Here is an 18236-nt window from a genome sequence, read left to right as displayed (position 1 = left end):
AACACAAGGGAAGGCATCACCTTAAATCCCGCTCACAAGCACTGACATACATTTTTTTTCCTCAAGGATGCACTTCCCAAAATTCCGAAGGATATTCTGCATGAAAGATATTTGTGTTATACTCAAAAAAAAAAAAAAAAAAGTGCAAGGAGGCAAGCATAAACTCTACCTGATTTATTTTTGTTTGCAATTACGTGCATTCAGGACCCATGAACTTACATGTATCCATCCAGATCTGTCCATCTAGTCATTTTGATGTTACTGCCATTTCACCCTGCCCAAAGAACTGGCAGAGTACAGAAAAGAATCATGTGCAATGTAGGCTCAAGGCACAACCAGTCAGTGTTAATAAAGATGCCTAAAAAAGGCTAAAGAGCAGAATATGCTGGAGGTCAAGGACATTTAGAAGTATCCATCCAAAAGAAAATAAAGATATATTTGAAAACAGGAGCAAAGTATCTTTTATCTTTTAAGAGGACAAGAAGGAAGGAAAAAAAAAAAAAATCTTTCTAAAACATCTTTGATTCCCTCCCTGGTACCTTTTCAGAAAGGCTCTCTTTACAAAGTATATCCTAGGCTCCAAATATATGGATTGTACAGTACTAGCTTTTTATTTTTAGCTTAAACATAATATTCTCATATGTTTGCTTAAGTACCCTTCCTGACGTGGAACTCTACAAACTCCTGTTTCTAGAGCTCATCGTAGACTGAAGCATCTACCACACCAACTGTGCTTACCAAGCATTAACTTAAAGCTCTTCCTCTCTGAATGCCTACAACTCTCATTCAGTTATACTCTTAAGAGAAAACATTTACAGAAACTAATTTCAGAAAGCAGGCTACATACAGGCTGATGACACTCTCAGCTTTACCCTCCTTTGACAAGAATTTAGATGGACAGGCCTACCTTCTTCAGAAATAAATGTGCTTTAGATTAATACCCTCAAGGGCTCTTTCCTGTTCTGTCAAGAGTGTTGGTTTTTTGACCTACACCTGCATGCACAGAACTCTTCCTGTTCTGAAATTGCCTGTTAGCAGCCATCCTGACATGGGAGATTTTTTTTTTTTTTCCCCCTCCTGCTTGTTTTCCTTGCAGTTCCTTATGGAGTAAGCTTCCCAGCACCACATCGAGTGAATGCTCAGTCAAGCACTTCCACCTTAGGCTTGGTCTGAGCCACTGAAATAGCACATTTTGACAAAGTTCCTGAGGAGGACAATAATTAAGTGGGCATTACATATTATATACCAGAATGACATTGGGTTGGGTTTTTTCCACTGTCAGGTCCAGACTATGATCCTCTAACAAATTCCAGCACTTTTACCAGTTCCTTTCACTTCTGTATTTATAATTCAGTCATGCTTTTTGTGTGTTGCACATTACATTTGCTTTCATTGAATTTCACCTTGTTGATCTTGAGCTCTTTGTAGCAGTTAATCAAGATCACTTTGAATTCCACTCCTCTGCTCCAAATAACAATCTTCTTGCAAGCTCTCCCAATTTGGGGTCATCTAACCATTTCAGCAGTTCACCTTCTATTTCATCATCCAAGCCATGAATGAAAATACAGAGCAGAACTAGGCCTAGATAAGATTTTCATGGGTCATCACTTGAAATGCTTTCCCAGCCTAACAGTACACTCAACAACGACTTTTCTGCAAATGCTGCTGTTTAAATAGATGTGCATCAACCCTGTGGATTTAACTTTTTGCATATTTGCCAAGTTTTCATACAAGAGTATTTGGCTGGCATCCAGGCTTTGCCAGAATCAAGACACAGCACAACCACTGTTTGTGGTGCTTTTAATAGTTAAAACAGTGAGGTACTGAAGCGTCTTTCCACAGAGTATTACGAGCCAAAAATCTAGTTAACTGTAAAATGGAGTTTACAAAAAGGAACCATGTGAGCCAGTTACATGCAACAGCAGGGGACAAGAGACGCTGGCCAGAGCCTGTCCCGTCCTCCTGGGAGAGGATCCCTTCCATTACTGGCAACACTGAACTATTATTTTACCAACATATATAGTCCATGATGTCTTATATAATGATAAGGACACAATACTAAAGCAAATCCTCATTCTGCCAGTCTTGGTCCTTCAGTATTTGATACCAGTAAGTTCATGCTCTTCACAGAACTAAATCTACTTGGAATAATTAGTTTGCAGCTTAATTATAATCTGAGAATAAATGCTTTAAAGTCAATTCTAGAAAATAAAATTATCACCATTATTATCTAATTCCTGCAGGCTGGCTTCCTTTTTTTTTTTTAAGTTAAATTCAACTTTAGTTCAGCAAGAGTTTGGGCTGCTGAAACTGGTTCCACCAGGCTTAAACTGACATTATTAGCATTTGTTTCCAAAGAGACCATTTCAAACAGGGGGCTATCAGATTCCAATTAAGAAGAGAAAAAATGCATAACAACCTCCACATTGCCCATTAGCAATTTGCCAACAATTTTGTTCTGCTTTTGGTTCCGTGAGTTGCTCAAGCTTAGAATAAACATAATTCCTTTGAGATAAAAAGCTGCTGTGTAAAGTAAATGCCTGGCAAATAGGATTTCTCTCAACAGTTTAATGATGTTTTGCAGCTTTCTAAAGGAAGCATACACGTACATATAAATTCACATCTGCCACTATCTAGAAGCTCTGAGACACGGAATCAATAGAATTTATTTGCGGGGGGAAGGAGGTATTTACAGGGTCTAGCTGATGAAGTCAACCAGGTCTTGCTGGGGCAATTTATGGGTTGCACATCCCATCCCTTTCCATACTTCTCCTGAAGTGTATTACTTGATAGACAACAAAAGGAAAAGGATCAAGTGCTTGCTAGTTCCTCAGCAACTATGGTGTACAGACGGTAATGTTAAAATGAAATGAAGAGCAGCACAAATTAATATGCCATCTGCCACAGCAGCCAAGGGGCTAGCATGATTTTGCTTCTACTCTCCCTCCTGTAAGAACAAAAGTCTCTAGCAGAGGTGCACAGTAGACAGAAGCAGTAATTTCTTGAACTGCCATAGGAATATTTTCCAGAGCAAATTTTTGTGCATATTACCTAGCAAAATGGAGTACTGCTCTCTACAGGGCTCTACACACTACCATAGAACAGAACTGCCTGATCCCATGGCTCATTTGCTACATGCTAATCAGGGTCTGCAACAAAGACACAACTATTAATTTCCTCAGGGGATTTTGTAGCTCCTCTTTGCTACTAGAGCATCTAATTCACATACACTAATAATTTATTTTCACAGCAATTCTATAAAGAAAGAAGACATTATTTTACAGACCACTAAGTGAGCAACAGAGAAAATATCTGCTAAATTTGGGTGCTCAACTTGAGATGTGATTTCAGTACATCAACATTATATAGCACTTCGTATAGTCAAAGCACAGCCACCAGTGGCCTAAATAGCAGCTGCAACTGCTCCGCACTTCAACACATCAGTTCCCAGCCCCTTCTGCCAAGCACCTAGAAGACAGAGAACATAGTTGTAAGTTTCTGTGAAAGTTTAGTTTAAGCAATTTGACTTGTATTACATCTGATCTCCATAGCAGACTGGGCTTTATCTGTCCTTTCTCCTTTTGCTATCACATCTCATTTCTCATGCCCCTTTCAACTTCCACAACAAATAAGCTGAGAGCACACAGTCTACAAGCTGTACCTTGCACAGCTCTATTTTGAGTCAAAAATAAAAACAAATCCATAGAAAAAGAGGAAGCAACAATGTAATTATGATTGTATAATAACATGTATGCTGACAGGGAGGTATTCAGAAGGACAATCCCCACGCTAACGTCTTTTAGCTACAACTTTTCAAGTTAGGCAATGATTTTATACATGAGCTTTTAAAGGGAAACAAAAGAGAAACTGCAGACCCGTCTAGGTGCATTACCACTAATTCCATTGTTCTGTTAGGTTCTCTTCCTTTCAGCTTTCCTTCCAATCGTTAGTGGAAGGAGTAGATTGACATTCCTCATGTAAACAGCTCTACGCTTTGCTAGTGGGTTGCAAACATATTTGCTGACAGCAAAGGAACAGTAAGAACTGGGCAGGAAAACAGAACAGCAAAAAAGAAATTAACAAGATGACACAAACGTAGCCATTTCAAAATATTAAGAGATAAAGGCATTCTTACAGTAAAGGCTTAGGCACAGCTGCAGCTCAGGCAGATGCAGGCTCTGAATCTGTGCCACTTAGGTTTGAAGAGAACAGCATAAATCAGTATATTCTCGACAGTTAAGGAGAGACAGCAAATATACCTATCTTGGAGACCAAAAGCCTCTTGTAAAACATTATTAATTAAATAATTAATAAAATAGAACACTTGGTTTTGATAGCTAAGTATTATCCAGTATAAAAGCATATTAAATAGATTCCTGATCTGCAACAGCTGAGAATACCTAGCTCATCTGATCTTTAATTAACCAGACATTGGTATTTAAGACATCAGGCAAATGAAGAAGAAATGGAAGTCAGTTTGGGTGACTGGAAAAGACCAAATTACAGAAGCTCAAGTTACAGGGAAGGCTTTAGGTAAAGAACAAAGAAGTAAACTCACCCTTTCTACACCACCTACAAAACAAAGATGGCATCTTCCCACCCCCATAAAAATACCCTTTATGTTCCAGAGCAGTAGTGACAAAATGAAAGGAGATACAAGAAAGAGCACAGTAGCAGAATTGTGCTGACTGAAAAAAAAAGGGGAAGAGGCATGTTCTGCCAGACACTCCTTGTGTACTTGAGAATTTCTTATATTCTTATGACCTTTATGGCAAAACTACTATGCAGAACAGTGGGCATTTGCTGCACATCTGAATGAAACTTAAACATTTCTTCTTTTAACTAAGGAACGGTAAGGCATAGCTTTCCATTTTGTTTAGGCAAAATGCTAAAACGGGTAACTGAAGGAGAAAAAAAACCCCAACAAACCAGCAATCCCAACAACTAATACCTGTAAAGGCATTCATCAGCTTTGGGTTGTTCAAAGTAAGTATTCCAATGCCATTGTCTTCTTTGGAAAGGTTGATGGATCCACCAGCAAACTGCTGAAGTTTCTTCTTTATCAATTCTTCCTCATAGCCATGAGCACCATTATACAGTGACATCCTTCTTTGTTGTAGTAGCCTTTCCTTTGTAGTCTGAAGTAAGTTTTTCCACAGAGAAATGGCCATTTCTGGAAATAAATGGGGCAGAGGGAAGTCAGGAAACTTCCTTTGAGATCCACCTCAGTCCTCTGACAGAGAGGGAAGCAGGACAGCAGAAACTAATATAAAGGTGATGCAATCATAAAGTCTACAGAAATCACTGCAGACTGTATTTGCAAAATTCAGTAGTTTGAATCTACTCCCACAAAGTTAATAGAAGTTTTATAAAGTGATTTTAGTAGTTAAGCCAGAAATTAGCATCTTTTAAAATATTTTCTTGCAAAAATTACCCAAAAGTATTCACATGCAGAACATGAAAGAGGCTCAAGAACTGTACTAAGACCCTTACATATTCCATTAGACTAACTTACTCTCTTAAACCCTCCCTCATCCTCCCTCCTAAAAAAATACCCAAACCCCACACCTGTGTTGGAGGAAAAATCCTATCAAAACCCCTAGTTTCCAGGATCTGGATCTCCTGCTTTTCTGTAAGCAACTAGTACAGCAAGACCTTCCCGAGAGAAATACTCGAGGAACACAAAAATTAAGAACTCAAGACCATTCCTGTATTGAGGTCTGTTCCCTGTCACCTAATTTCACTAAATACATTGATCGCACTCCGCCTTAAAACTAGTTAGTCTGCTTAGCCCCTGGTAGCTATATATTTTTCCCAGTCATTCCAGCAGCAGTTTGAATTGATCTCACTTGGACACAGAGCACCAGAACCCGTGCAGTACTCCAAAGGAGGAAAAGAGTACAACAGTATTATGTATTGAGCACCACACTTGCCTTTTATAAAGGTACATAATATTGGTAAATTATTTCTATGTACCAGTATACCCATGGCTTATTCCTCCACTATTTCCACTTGACAATGTATGCCTGTGTATCAGGAAATAATAAGAAAGTCATTATCAAATATTATTCTTGATCTGCGGCTCTGCCTTATTTTATTTACTTTGGAAAAGAGCCTACTGGAGAAAGCGGTTTACAAGTGATTTGAAAGAAATGGGGTAAACCCTGAACTGGAGACAGCTGATCTGAAAAAGAAGTCATCGTAGAAGCCACTCAGAGTGGGAATCAAAAGAACCCCCATAGGACACGCAAAAAGATTTGTTATATTTAAATCTTGCAATTTGCTAGACTAGTCCTAGCTTTGCCCCAACTCCCTTTTTAATGGATACAGGTGTTCAGAAGACATGGTAGATGCTCATTTTTTTTGAGAACTGGGAAAAGACCATCTTTGTTTCTTAATCATATTTGGCAGAAACAAGATTCTTTGAAAATTGGCAAGAAGCTCCTGGAAATTTTTTCTAAGGTTAACCCAGAACACAAACATACTCACTGAGACAGAACTTGGTGACAGCTACATTTTACGCTGTGTTCAGGGCATCTTACAGTTTACAGACTCAAAATTTTTAAAACATTTATTATACACACATGAACAAGCAAGCACATTAAAAAACCCACACACAATTAGTTTATAATGAAAGAAGTGAACAATCCTGTCGGGTGAACTCTTATCTTGCCTCTGGCTGTACCATCCTACACTAAAGTAGAAAATGCTTCTGTTGGGGCAGGTATAATCCTCATTGAAACAGAGGCGTTTGTACAGCAACCACATTACAGGATGCGGAGGAGCATGCATTGTACCAGCCAATTTTGAAGAGCCACCTATGCCAGTAGATTGATACCTGTCCTGCAACATTGCATCCACCAATACAGCACTATCTCACAAGTGCAACACAAAGAAACCAGTAAGGCCTATACAAAGCTATGCATTATAAGGTCACATACGCTGGAATAGGTAAAGGGATCATTTTTTAACATCTGGTGAGACACTTTGAAGGGTCTTCTGAGTTCCTTACTAATTTCAAGGTTTTAATCTGTCACGATCAACTTTTCTACACTGAAGTGTAAGCTAATAAAACTAATTAAAATTTAATCAAGTTAAAATCTAATCGAATACGCGATTCATTACTTCATAAACAGTATCACCCAACTGCTGCTGCACCCCAACACTCTCCATCTATGCACATTCTCCTATTGTCTGCAACACTTCAGCCACCAGTTTTCAGAGCTTTCAAAATCACTTCTCTTGGTAAAATTTTATTTAAGAGTGAAAACAGGTTTCCAAAGCATATCTCTCAGCTAAATGATTCTTTTTATATTCAGGCTCTCAGAGGAGAAACTGCTTTCCATTGTCTCTAAAACCTCAGCAGTCATTCCCCAACATACACTCATGCAAAAAAACCTTTCCATCCAGCTACTAGTCTTTGCTCAGGAGAGAGCAAACATTAAAAACATGGATAGTGCAGGCTCTCATTGCAAAGCATAGTTTGAACAATTAGCTCCCAGTTTTTAATGAATACAAAGCCTCCCCAATCCTCATAAGAAGACAGCCTAGATTTAATTCTCCACAGCCACAATGACTGGCTTGAAAGCACGGGGGGGGGGCGGGGCAAAGTCTGTTCTGTTAACCTAACTCCCTGCCAAATTATACTTGCTTGATCACTTTTATAGATTTCTCATGTCAAAAAATGTACAGAGCAAAACAGACTTAAGATATGGAAATTTTATTCCACCAAAAAAAAGTCTGTCATTTTCAGCTGCGTGGTTATATGCATTAACAGCTCTTTATTATTATCACTATGGTAATAAAGAGCATCAGCAAGTGCGGGATTAGAAAACAAATTGGACATCACTGCCTGCTGATCATGACTCATGATTAATGACTCATGCAAAGTATTATCATTGAATTATTTTCTTTAAAACCATCTCATACAGTACCAGTCAGTGCCCAGTACTTTTTCTAATAAAAACAAGATTATTTTAACAGCTCAGTCTGAGAAAGCTAACCACTCAGGAAAAGCATGATATTTAAGCTACAGCTCTCAAACTAAAGGGATTTCTGCTGATCTCTGACAAACAACACCCAAAGTTTCAACCAGTATGGAGCACTTGCAATCCACGGCATGACTGAGATTGATTCTTTGTACTGTAAGTGAAAACAGTACCAGAGAGACATGTTGCAGTAACCCGCACAATGTTGTAGGACAAGCCAAGAGATATTTATTACACTAAAATTTTCAGATTTTCAGTTCAACATGATTACATCTATTTAGATACACTTACAGAAATGAAGTCTTAGTCTAATTTTAAAAAGTCAGACGTGCTATACCCATTAACAACTGTAGTACAGACAGTTTATGCACAGTTTTTACAGTGAAAAAAAATCTGACAGTATAGGAATAACAGACACTGTAGGCAATTAGTATCTTTCAAATGTTTTAAGTGCTACAGCTTTACATATCACTGGTGACAGCTAAGAGATAAGCCAATAGTATGGACATCAATAGTTGTTCATTCCATACCTCTTGCCCAAAACAACAGTTTAAATCCCATTTGGCACTCAAGTGATTTTGTAACACCCTTGCCTGTGGGTTAATATGAACATGTATCGAATGTCAACACTTCAGTATCAAAGGAATGACACATGTTATGCAAAAGCAATATAAGTATCTAGATGCAGACACTCACACACAGTATATGTATTTTTGTGTATGCATACGTATCAGAGGCCTTCCAAAAGCCTCTGGTAACTGCCTAGTTAAAATTCAGCTCTCACAATGTTAACAAAAAAATAATAGGGATAACATCAGCACCAATATTCCCTAACTGACCAGATTCTTGCGGAAACTAATAAGACCCAACTCTTTAAAAAGCATATTTGCCCTTGCCATTCACCAGTACTCTGTTGCAACCCCGGGTTTTCTCTTAAAACACACTGTATCAAACAGCAACCTCCAGCAACGTTGCCAGTTGCAACTGCCAGCAAGCATAAAGACAGCTGGCCAGAGAAATGGGTAGGGGATGTAGGTAGCAACTTCCCGGATGGGTAGAAGAACTAAGACAAACCAGAGAACTGGAAGTTGGGAGCCCAAATGAGCATTTGAGCTGCACGCACAAACAAGAAACGCCGCACTACAGAGCAGCTATGCAGAAATAATCAGCAAGTTAAAATACATGAGCAGAGAAAATTCCGACTCAAAGATAGTGCCTGAATTATTGTCAAAAGAAAACAGGGAGAAAAGATTCAGGGGTGCGTTTTCAATACATCAGGGAAATAAGCGTGCCCTTTCACGTGGGGCAGGAAGTGACAGGTGTGATGAACAGATACAGACATGTAAGTCACCCGCAAAAAACCGTCAGCTGAATTTCTGGTTTTGGATGAAGGTATCCCGAGATAAAGTGTAGCAGAAATAAAGGGATCCAACATACAAAATCCACAAAAGAAGTCTCAGGGAGGAGAAAACATTCAAATGACATAACAAAAAACCAATTAGAAAGGCACTTTTGTGACACTGCCAAAGGCATCAAGGGCAGCTGACAGGTCAAGCAGCACAGGAGAACTTGACTTGATGAAGACCTCCAGCAGCTGCAATTTCAGTGACAAGCACAGAAATGCTAGGACAGGGCACGGAGAAAGGGACAGAAGATGTGAACTGAAGACGATGATGATTCACAGTTCAACCCTGTGTATGTGTCTTACCAGTCACTGTAGAAGGCATTCATCCGTACTAGAGAGCAGTGACCGTGACTGTCAGATGCTTCACTGGGTTCCTGCAGTGACTCACGAATGAATGGAAAGCAAGCGGTGACCCAATGCTGAGGACTGGCACAACTAACCCTATAATGTGAAAGCAGATGAAAGAGCAGAGAGTGAAGGAGAAATATAACCAAAGCATGAAAATAGTCCATCTGTACAAAAAAAAGTAGGTTGAAAATCAGTGAAAATCATTAACACCAACTGACTGGAACTAGGGGCAATGGGCTGGTGGGTGACTGGCGAGGGGGAGAGGAGACAATAAATCCCAGTGTTGGCCAGAGAGAAGGAATTCGAAAACAGCAAGATCAAAGGGGGCCAGCCTGGATGCAAATCAAGACAAGAGCATGGGTGTCTCACCTGCAGTTCCTCCCCAGCACTGGCTGAACAGGCCAGTGTTGCCAGCTGCTTGTCACAACCCTTCACCTGAAGGTTAGAGAGCCTTTCATCTACCTCGTCCGCTTACGCATCTCTCTCCTTTCTTCAGTGATGCGTGGGTTAGGTTAACTTAAACACCTTACCTGACAGGTTCTTCCCACTCTAATAATTACCAGCTGAGGCAAGCTGAGGGCAGTCACCTCTCCAGCTGGCTTTCCTTCAGTGGGAAGAAGAGAGCAAGCAGATCTTAAACATGCTAAGGGATCAGCAGCAGAAAAGCTACTGACAAAGTGTGACTTACAAATACAGAAACTAAACAAAGCTTGGGAAATTCTGCCTCCCTAAGAAGAGAAATGCACCTCTTCTATAGCATCTCTACACAAAGCAGGGACTGCTACCAAGTTCAACAGGACCTGCCTCGAGCTCACGCCTTTCTCAAGACGCCGTGGCTCTCAAACTTGCTGAACCCTGTTGAAATTTTTAGTACATTCTCTTTGGTACCCACATTGTAGAGAAATGAGGTAGGATCAATAGTCCCTCCAGTTCAGCATGAAGATACTTAAAGAACTTCATGACTCCTCTAAAAACAGGCTTTAGAAGTAGCTGGTATTATAAAGGACAGGTTTTTAGCCTCTATATTATTACTGAGAAGAGAACAAAAGGCTCGGGCCTCCTAGTTTCTAGATGTCAGTAGTAGAAATAATGTTTACCTGTCCAGAAGCTGAGAGAACAAGAAGGGAGAAGATGTCCAAATTAACTAATTGAAATGGCTTCAAATCATGCACATGTGAAATAAAAATAAATTGTGGAAAAAAACCCTTTTAACGTTGTAAGTAAAAAAAAACCCCTTGTCTGTGGTTTCAGTTTTAAGGTGGCTTACCCTTTACACCTCTTTTCTGCTTCTACCCCTCTTTTTTCCCTTGGTTTTTTCATTGTTTCTGAGCAGCTCAATTCTGGGGATAGCAAGCTATGTGTTTTCCAAATTATTTGTTCTTTGTTTAGTTTTGTATTTTTTAATGGTCCCTGAAGGCTAAGGTTTAGATGTGGATTGTCTCTCTGTTCCTAACCAATTATATTCTGTTTTAATCACGTTAATTATTTTGAAGAGCTAGTAATGAAATCCCACAGAAACATACCCAAGTCCAGTGAAAGATAATGGCATTCAGGGATGCAAAACAGCTGACAAAAGAAGTCTTTCCATAAATACACATGACACGACCTAAACACGTTTGATTTTGGTCACATGGTGTGTACAAGATCTTGAGTTTCACAGCAGAGGGTGAGAGCAAGAATCTGTTACCTTCTGCAAAAAGCACGCAGGCCCTTTATTTTTTAATGCTTTGATCTAACGGGGTTGTCTTTGGGTCTGGCAGCAAAGGACCCTCTATAACAGTGACAGAAAACACTTTTAAGTTCACATAAAGCTCGCTGCCCACTAGGTGTATTTTAGACACCTTTAAAACAAACAGACGTGCTACTTCACAGGAGCAGAAACAACCACAACCAGCTCACCATTTGCTTTTTAGTCACCAAATCCTAAACCATAAAAAGAGTAAGGATTAATTCATTTTAGCTGTAACTGCAAATACGGACGCTTTCCCAACAATTAATTTGCCTTGAAAACTGTAAAAGGTTTTGTAGTCGAGCAGCACTCTGAATTCCACTTAGTACGCTCTTCTTTACTATTGCTCTCCTTACCACCACCGGTAAATGCTCTTGCTGACAGCAAAACTGCATCCCGATGTCAGAACCGGCCACGCAGCACGGTTCTCAGGGACGTACCTCCTGCTCCCCTGTAACCCGCGCTGGGAACTAGCAGAAGCACCCCAGGACAGCGTGTCACCTGGCCCCTTGGCTCTACACCCTAAATTTCGGGAAGCAAAGACATCCCAAAGCACGGTATCACGCCGGGAAGAATGCGAAGAGCGGAGCGGGAGAGGGGAGGAAGCTCCTTCCCCAGCAGAGGTTTCTTGCTGCTGACCTCCTGCAATGCCAAAGTCCCGACAAGCGCACTGTAGCGCTCGGTCTGACCTAGGCAAGCATCTCCGGAGCGGCCTGTTTTGTTGTTTGGTTTTGTTTTTTTTTTTAAATAAAAAAATTTACTTATTTTAAATCAACCGGCAAGGGAGGGCTGCGTGCCGAGCAGGGCCTGTAGCCGGCTGTTCCCCAAATAAGACCCGAGGTCTCTGGGCTGAGGCCGAGCAAAGCGACGGGAAGCTCGCAGCACCTAACGTGTTCAAGGCAGAACCACCACCGGCCGCTCCGCACCGGCCAGGCCGCCGCGCTTTTGCCCCAAGCCCTCAGCGGCCCCGCGGGGACCGGGCCGGGCCGGGCCGGGCCGCGCCTCCCGCCTTACCCCCCTGCCGCCGACCGGGCCCGGGCCGGCCGAGCCGGGAAGCGGAGACCCGCGGCCGGGCACTGACCTGGCCCCGCCGCTCCCCTTCCCGTCGCTGGTCGGGCGGTGCTACGGGGAAAGCGGCCCCGCCGGGAACCGCCGCCGCGGCGGGCCGGGCCGGGTCGGGGGAGGCCGGGCCGAGGCCCGTGAGGCCTGTGAGGGGAGCAGCGGGTGGCGGGGCAGCCCCCCGGGGGGAGGCAGAGGGGAGTGAAGAGAAAATCGAGCCCCTGCGAGCTGGAGGCAGGCGTGGGGCCGGCGAGGAAGCGGCGTCCCTCGCCCCGGGCCACGGTGGCTTGCGGGTGACCGCGGGCACCGACAACTCGGTCGAAGTTGAGGCGGTTTTGGCGCAGAAGGCGCTTCTGAGCGCCAGGGTTGCCAAATACCACGCGAGCAGGTCGTTGTTATTATTTTCGCGTCCTGCGCCAGTTGCCTGCGTCGTGAAAAAACGAGCCCAGCGTTTCTATCCAAGCCGGTGTAATTAAAAGCGCTCATTTCTCCGCCATCCCAGAACAACACCTCGCCGCTGGAGTCGGGATGCAGCCGGCAGGATTCGGCCTGGAGCGAAGGGGCTGCTGACCGACCTCCCGCCCCGCTTGCTCTCCCTGCCGTTATGCTGCCCGGAGGAGAGGCATTAGTGCCGTGTCTGTGCCGTCGCAGGGAGAGACGTGGCCTCCCCGTGTTCACATATATCTATTTTATCTGCCAGACCCAGCGCGAGCCCTTCCCAGCAGGCTCCCGGCCACCCGCCTCCCCAGCTTCAGGTGCTGCTCTCCTGCACCCATGCTCTGGCAGCTGGGCCAGAGCGCCAAGCCAGCTGCAGACTAGCCCTGCGTCACAAGGGGGTAATCCTTAAACTGTAATTTTGTGTAAATTTACAGCTGGCATAAAATGGCACCGTCGGGCTCTGCCCTTCGCCGGGCTGTTGGTTTCCCCTCCTGGAAGAATGTGTGCTGCCGTGCCAGGAGCCAGATCAAGGGGAAAAAATGCCTGTTTCAATGCAGATCACTTTGGGTATTCAAAGCAATATGCAAATACGAGCCAGTCTTTATTACTATGTCCTTGTTAATACACTTACATAAGATGACTCACTTCTAAGCAGTTGTAGCATGGCTGAAGGATGTATCCAGCAATACATCTTCTCCACCTTTATTAAAGCTGTTTTTCAACCCAACTGTCAATACAAATGTCCTGAAGTTGGTCTAGTTGATTAAATATTATGATTGAACATGTAGAGGATTTCAATTAATCATGCATTTGGAAAAGGAAAATCTTTGCACTCTGAACAGATATTTTCAATTTTGTATTGTTAAGAGAATTCTGTGAGAATATGAAATATTCTAGTCCCAGGTGGCAGTATCATTATACAACAGAAGGATTCATTCCCTTATTGCAATGCTCCCAGTATAAACAGAAATATTGCAACAGGCGGGCTTGCCTCTTATTTTTCCTCTTGGGTTCACAGAAGAGAGATTTTTCCAGTAGGATTCAGTCCTGCATGTGTTTCTGGAAAACCTCAGTACCGAGTTAGCAATCTGTGTGCGTGAAGCAGCTCTCACCAGGTCCTGCTCCAAGGCCTTGTCCTCTTCTGGAGCAGAGCAATGCCCAGACACGTCCCAGCTAGGTCTGAAGCAGAGGAGAGTGATGGTGGTTGGAAACCCGTGGTTTTCTAGGTAACACATTGCCACCTAGCAGCACTTAGCGAAAGTAGCACAAACCTGACCTCCAGTTCCATAAACAGTTTGCTTCACTTTTGTTTTTATTGCCTTGTATCATATACGATGTGGTGATTAGAATAGGATATACTCGGAGTGCAGAAAAAGAACTGTAGGAAAACGAAGAGTTGAATGGGATCCTCTCTGAAAACAGACACTAAAGACCCCTTAAGGGTTGTAACTTCCAGCAGGATGGTGACACTAGTCCCTGCGTGTTTGACTGTACCATAAGAAGGAAAAAAAGAAAGGCAAAACGGAAGAAAAAAATGCACAATCCTGCAAAGTTTCTTATTCATGCAAACAATCCCACTGATTTCAATAACACTTTCTCCTTGCATTGCTAAAGCAGCACTGCCCTAGGAGAGTCAGGTCACCACCTGAATTATTTAGTATGTTCCCATTCCCTCTCACTGACCCAGAACCTGGCGACAGTGTACTGGCTAAAAGAGCAGCGCTTCACTCTCAGATCCAAGGCTGCCAGACTGAAATATTGAATTCCGATAGATACAGAGCTCCCTGGTGCTATTTTTACAACCTCCTTTCAGAGCCATGGAACAAGCCGATGACAGATCCGGGCTTAGATCTCAGGAATTATTGGATACTAACTGACACATAACCCCACAGTCAGTTCATAAAGGGTCCCTTAACTGTAATTTTTAGGAGGCAAATATCATCAGCTCTGTGTGGAAGTGTAACAGGCTAAAGGATGGCCTAATGCATGCTCCAAAGACTAGATCCACAAAAAAAGATGTGGATACTTGCATTCTATTTCTAAATTTCTGAAATCTTTCTAAAATTTAGATTTTGGGATCCAAAATCATGACACTCAGTTTCTCTTCACAGCCTAACCCTGGAGGCTCCCAAATCCCATTGGTGCCTGGTAGCTGTGATTCATGGGAAGGGACGATTTATATCAGGCTAGCTGACAAGACTACCACCCCAGCTGTCTCTCCTGTCCCCACTGCGGATATCTGAAATACCCCTGAGCTGCCACAGCTTTCTAAATGCAGCCCCGCATGCCAAGTTAAATTTGGGTTGATTTCGTGAGGCAGGGGCTGCCCGGGGACAGGGCAGTCACCATGCAGACCTCGGAACTTCACTCGTATGTCAGCCCATCCGCCCCATGCATCACACCCACCAGCATGCGAGACTGGGGCTGTTTCCCACACAGTATTCAGTCACTGGACATATCCGCAAAGGGCTCAGCTCTTCCCAGGTAGCTTCATACCCATCCTACCATGACGCGTTGATTTTATGTTCTCTGCCCACGTCGTTTAAGGGTGTCCTCCTGTGGACCCGGTGAGAACCAGCAGAGCTGACCATGGGCTCCACCAAGACGTGGCTGGAAGAAGAGGCAAAGAAACACCCCCCTCTGTAGCACGGCATGGGAAGTGTCACCCAGCCGGGCTCAATGCCCTCTTCTGCCCAAGAAAACCAGCTCGTTTCTCCGGGGAAGGTGCTCTGATCAGCAGGTTTGTGGTGTATTCTGGGGAAGCTGAGGGAAAGGAGCCCAGGCCCCCATGCCGAAAGCTGTTTCACTTGGTATAGCGTAATGAAATATTCATCAGGCCAGAGAGCAGGAGAGAGGTTCGGCATGGCCACAGCTTGGTGTTTGCTCACGCCCTCGGTGACCCAGCAAATATTGATGCGTTTAAACATTCATAGCTACTTAAATTATTGCATGCCATATAGACCAGTTTGAACAGGTAGGGTAAAGCATGTTCTTGCTCTGCAAAGTCCTCTGTCTGGTTACGGCTCACCACTGGAAGAGCGGGATCAGTCCAGCCAAAAGGGCCAGCAGGCCCCTGCCACATGCTCCCCCCTTTCACTCTACCAGCACTGTCATTTGATTAGACATTAATTTTCTGGCAGGAAATGTATACAGTACAAAAACTGTGCTCGTGTGTGGTTTACCTTCCTACACAAGATAAGGTCGGATTTCACAAGACCGCTCAATTTCCAGTATAGCTTCAAACACCAGCTCATCTCCACTGCAGGGCGGTGGTCCCACACTTCTTCCCTCTCCTTCCCGGGAGCGAGGACCGAGGTTGACTGCGCATTGAGCCGGTTGAGCTCACCGAACCGGCAGGAGACTGCTTTAGCACAACAAGAAGTTTTTGGTTTGATTCCAGGGCTAAGGAACTGAACCAGCCTGGCTTGCTACCAGGTGAGCCTGAGGGACACAAAACAGCGGAAGGAAGATGGAGGAAACCGTATGAGGAAGGCCATAGCGTTTTAGCGGCGCTGAGCTAGCAAATGGCCTCGGCTGTATTATTATTCCTGATGTTCCCAGCGGCGCTCAGGGCATTGCCAGTTTGAGGAGAGGGAGTGTGTTAGAAATATGCGGCCCAAGGCAAAGCCGAGAGATGCATGAGCAGGTGCCCCTGTTTTGAGGGGGCAGCCGGTCGCTGGGTCAGGCTAATTGTAATGGAAAACTGCACCCTAAATCCCTTTGAAGATCCGGCTGTGTTTCCTCCCTCTTCCTCAGTTCTCTGTTGCTGCTCTGTTCTGTAAAACTTTCAGGAAAAAAAGGCGTCCTGCCTTTTTCTGCAAGAGCATTTGAATTGCACAGAAGTAGGCCAGGTGATAATTGCACAGCACATTGTAGTGCTGCTAAAATGTCAGCTGTTAATTAAAGCCTCTCCTGAAAATGGGCCATTAATTAGGGCAAATGCAGCCCTTCTGTATGGGTTCTGACTAACCAGTGAGTAAAAGCATTATTTCAACATCGGTATTGGAATTCTTCATTTTTATTTGCCTGAGGTATGTTTACTAGTGAAAGAAAAACAACTGAAAAAAATTGTAACTCCCTGAACTTACTGTTCTTTCTTTTAAAGAAAGTTTAAAATAAATATTCTGGCACAGAAATATTCACGCGCACACAGATTGCAACAGGGAACATTTCAGTATTGGGTCCAGATGTCTCTAGCAGTTGTATAACCTTGGTAGGAATGCTTAAATGCTGTAGATACTAAAATACAGCTCTGACCTGTGAAAACAGCCTGTTGTGGCACTTCACTCGTGTCTTTCTGTTCTTAAGAAAATGGCACTATCTGCATGAATAATGCTACACAGACACCAAAATGTTTGCTAAATCAGGGCCAGAAAGTAAGGCATGTGTTTCCTTTGAAACTTTCCTAAACCACCGTGAATTACTAGGGAGAATCATAATATTAATAAAGGATCCAAGTGTTCCAGCCTAAAGATATATATATCCAAGCCTTGCAGCTTAACCATCTTGCTTTTTGTCTCTTTGGCCTGGATTCAGCAAAGCAATTAAGCCCCTAAATAGTCCCATTGATTTCAGTGACACATAAGCACTTGGCTGAATCAGGTCCCCTCTGCCTGCCAAACCTCATTCCTTCTTGCTTCACAGCGTATTAGAGATTCTGGAAGAGCAGTTCCAGTTGTTATCAGTAGCTGTAACGTGAAATCATGGTAGATGTTGGCACTTTTAGATACCTGTGCAGGAGGTCCATCTACGAGAAACTATGCAGAGATCTGGCTGAAGATTTCGGTCTTTCACAGCAGTGTTGCCTCATTTCCACGAAGGGCGGTTGAGCACACCGCCACAGACACCCATCATCGCATCCATGGCAAGCTCTCCATCTACGGAGCAGCCAGATCTCCACACCTAAAGCGGAGGCAAGCCCTCGGTTCGGGACTGACCTCTTGAAATCCAGCCATTGAGGCGCAGCCCACGTATCCGCCGTGCCAGAGAGGCATCCATCGCCCGTGGGTGCACCCAGCTCCCGGCTGGGATGGGGACCAGTGCGGGGCTGACACGCTGCCCGCCAGCTCCCCGGCCTCAGCTCCTACGGTCGCTGGTCGCAGAAATGCTAAATCGACGTTGGTTTTGTTCAATACATGCTTCTAGTTTCTGTTTTGACATGAGGAGATAGTAAGCGGTTCTGGGTGAAATGGAAAACACTGTGATGCGATGTGAGGATTGTTGATAAATGAGCAGAACTGGAATATTTTTAGGTACCTTTTTTAAGGTA

The 18236-nt window shown here is 43.5% G+C and overlaps 1 protein-coding gene across 7 annotated transcripts in view; it reads right to left on the bottom strand.

Moving 5' to 3' along the window:
• Positions 1-12645, bottom strand: part of ECHDC1 (ethylmalonyl-CoA decarboxylase 1) — a 43455-nt gene extending 30810 nt beyond the window's left edge. Inside the window, exons 1-3 of one of the 7 annotated variants that reach the window (XM_030033485.1) lie at positions 12552-12645; positions 9697-9834; positions 4952-5173 (exon numbers count right to left, since the gene is read on the bottom strand). In XM_030033485.1, the coding sequence (XP_029889345.1) occupies positions 4952-5173; positions 9697-9715 (241 nt within the window). In that variant the 5' untranslated portion in view covers positions 9716-9834; positions 12552-12645. The other 6 variants (XM_030033503.2, XM_030033514.2, XM_030033495.2 and 3 more) reach the window with 6 other exon arrangements.
• Between the last annotated feature and the right edge of the window lie 5591 nt (positions 12646-18236).

The sequence above is a fragment of the Aquila chrysaetos genome, chromosome 2 (assembly GCF_900496995.4).
Source record: "Aquila chrysaetos chrysaetos chromosome 2, bAquChr1.4, whole genome shotgun sequence".
Taxonomy (NCBI): Eukaryota; Metazoa; Chordata; class Aves; order Accipitriformes; family Accipitridae; genus Aquila; species Aquila chrysaetos.
This window is presented reverse-complemented; position numbering and strand designations above follow the sequence as displayed.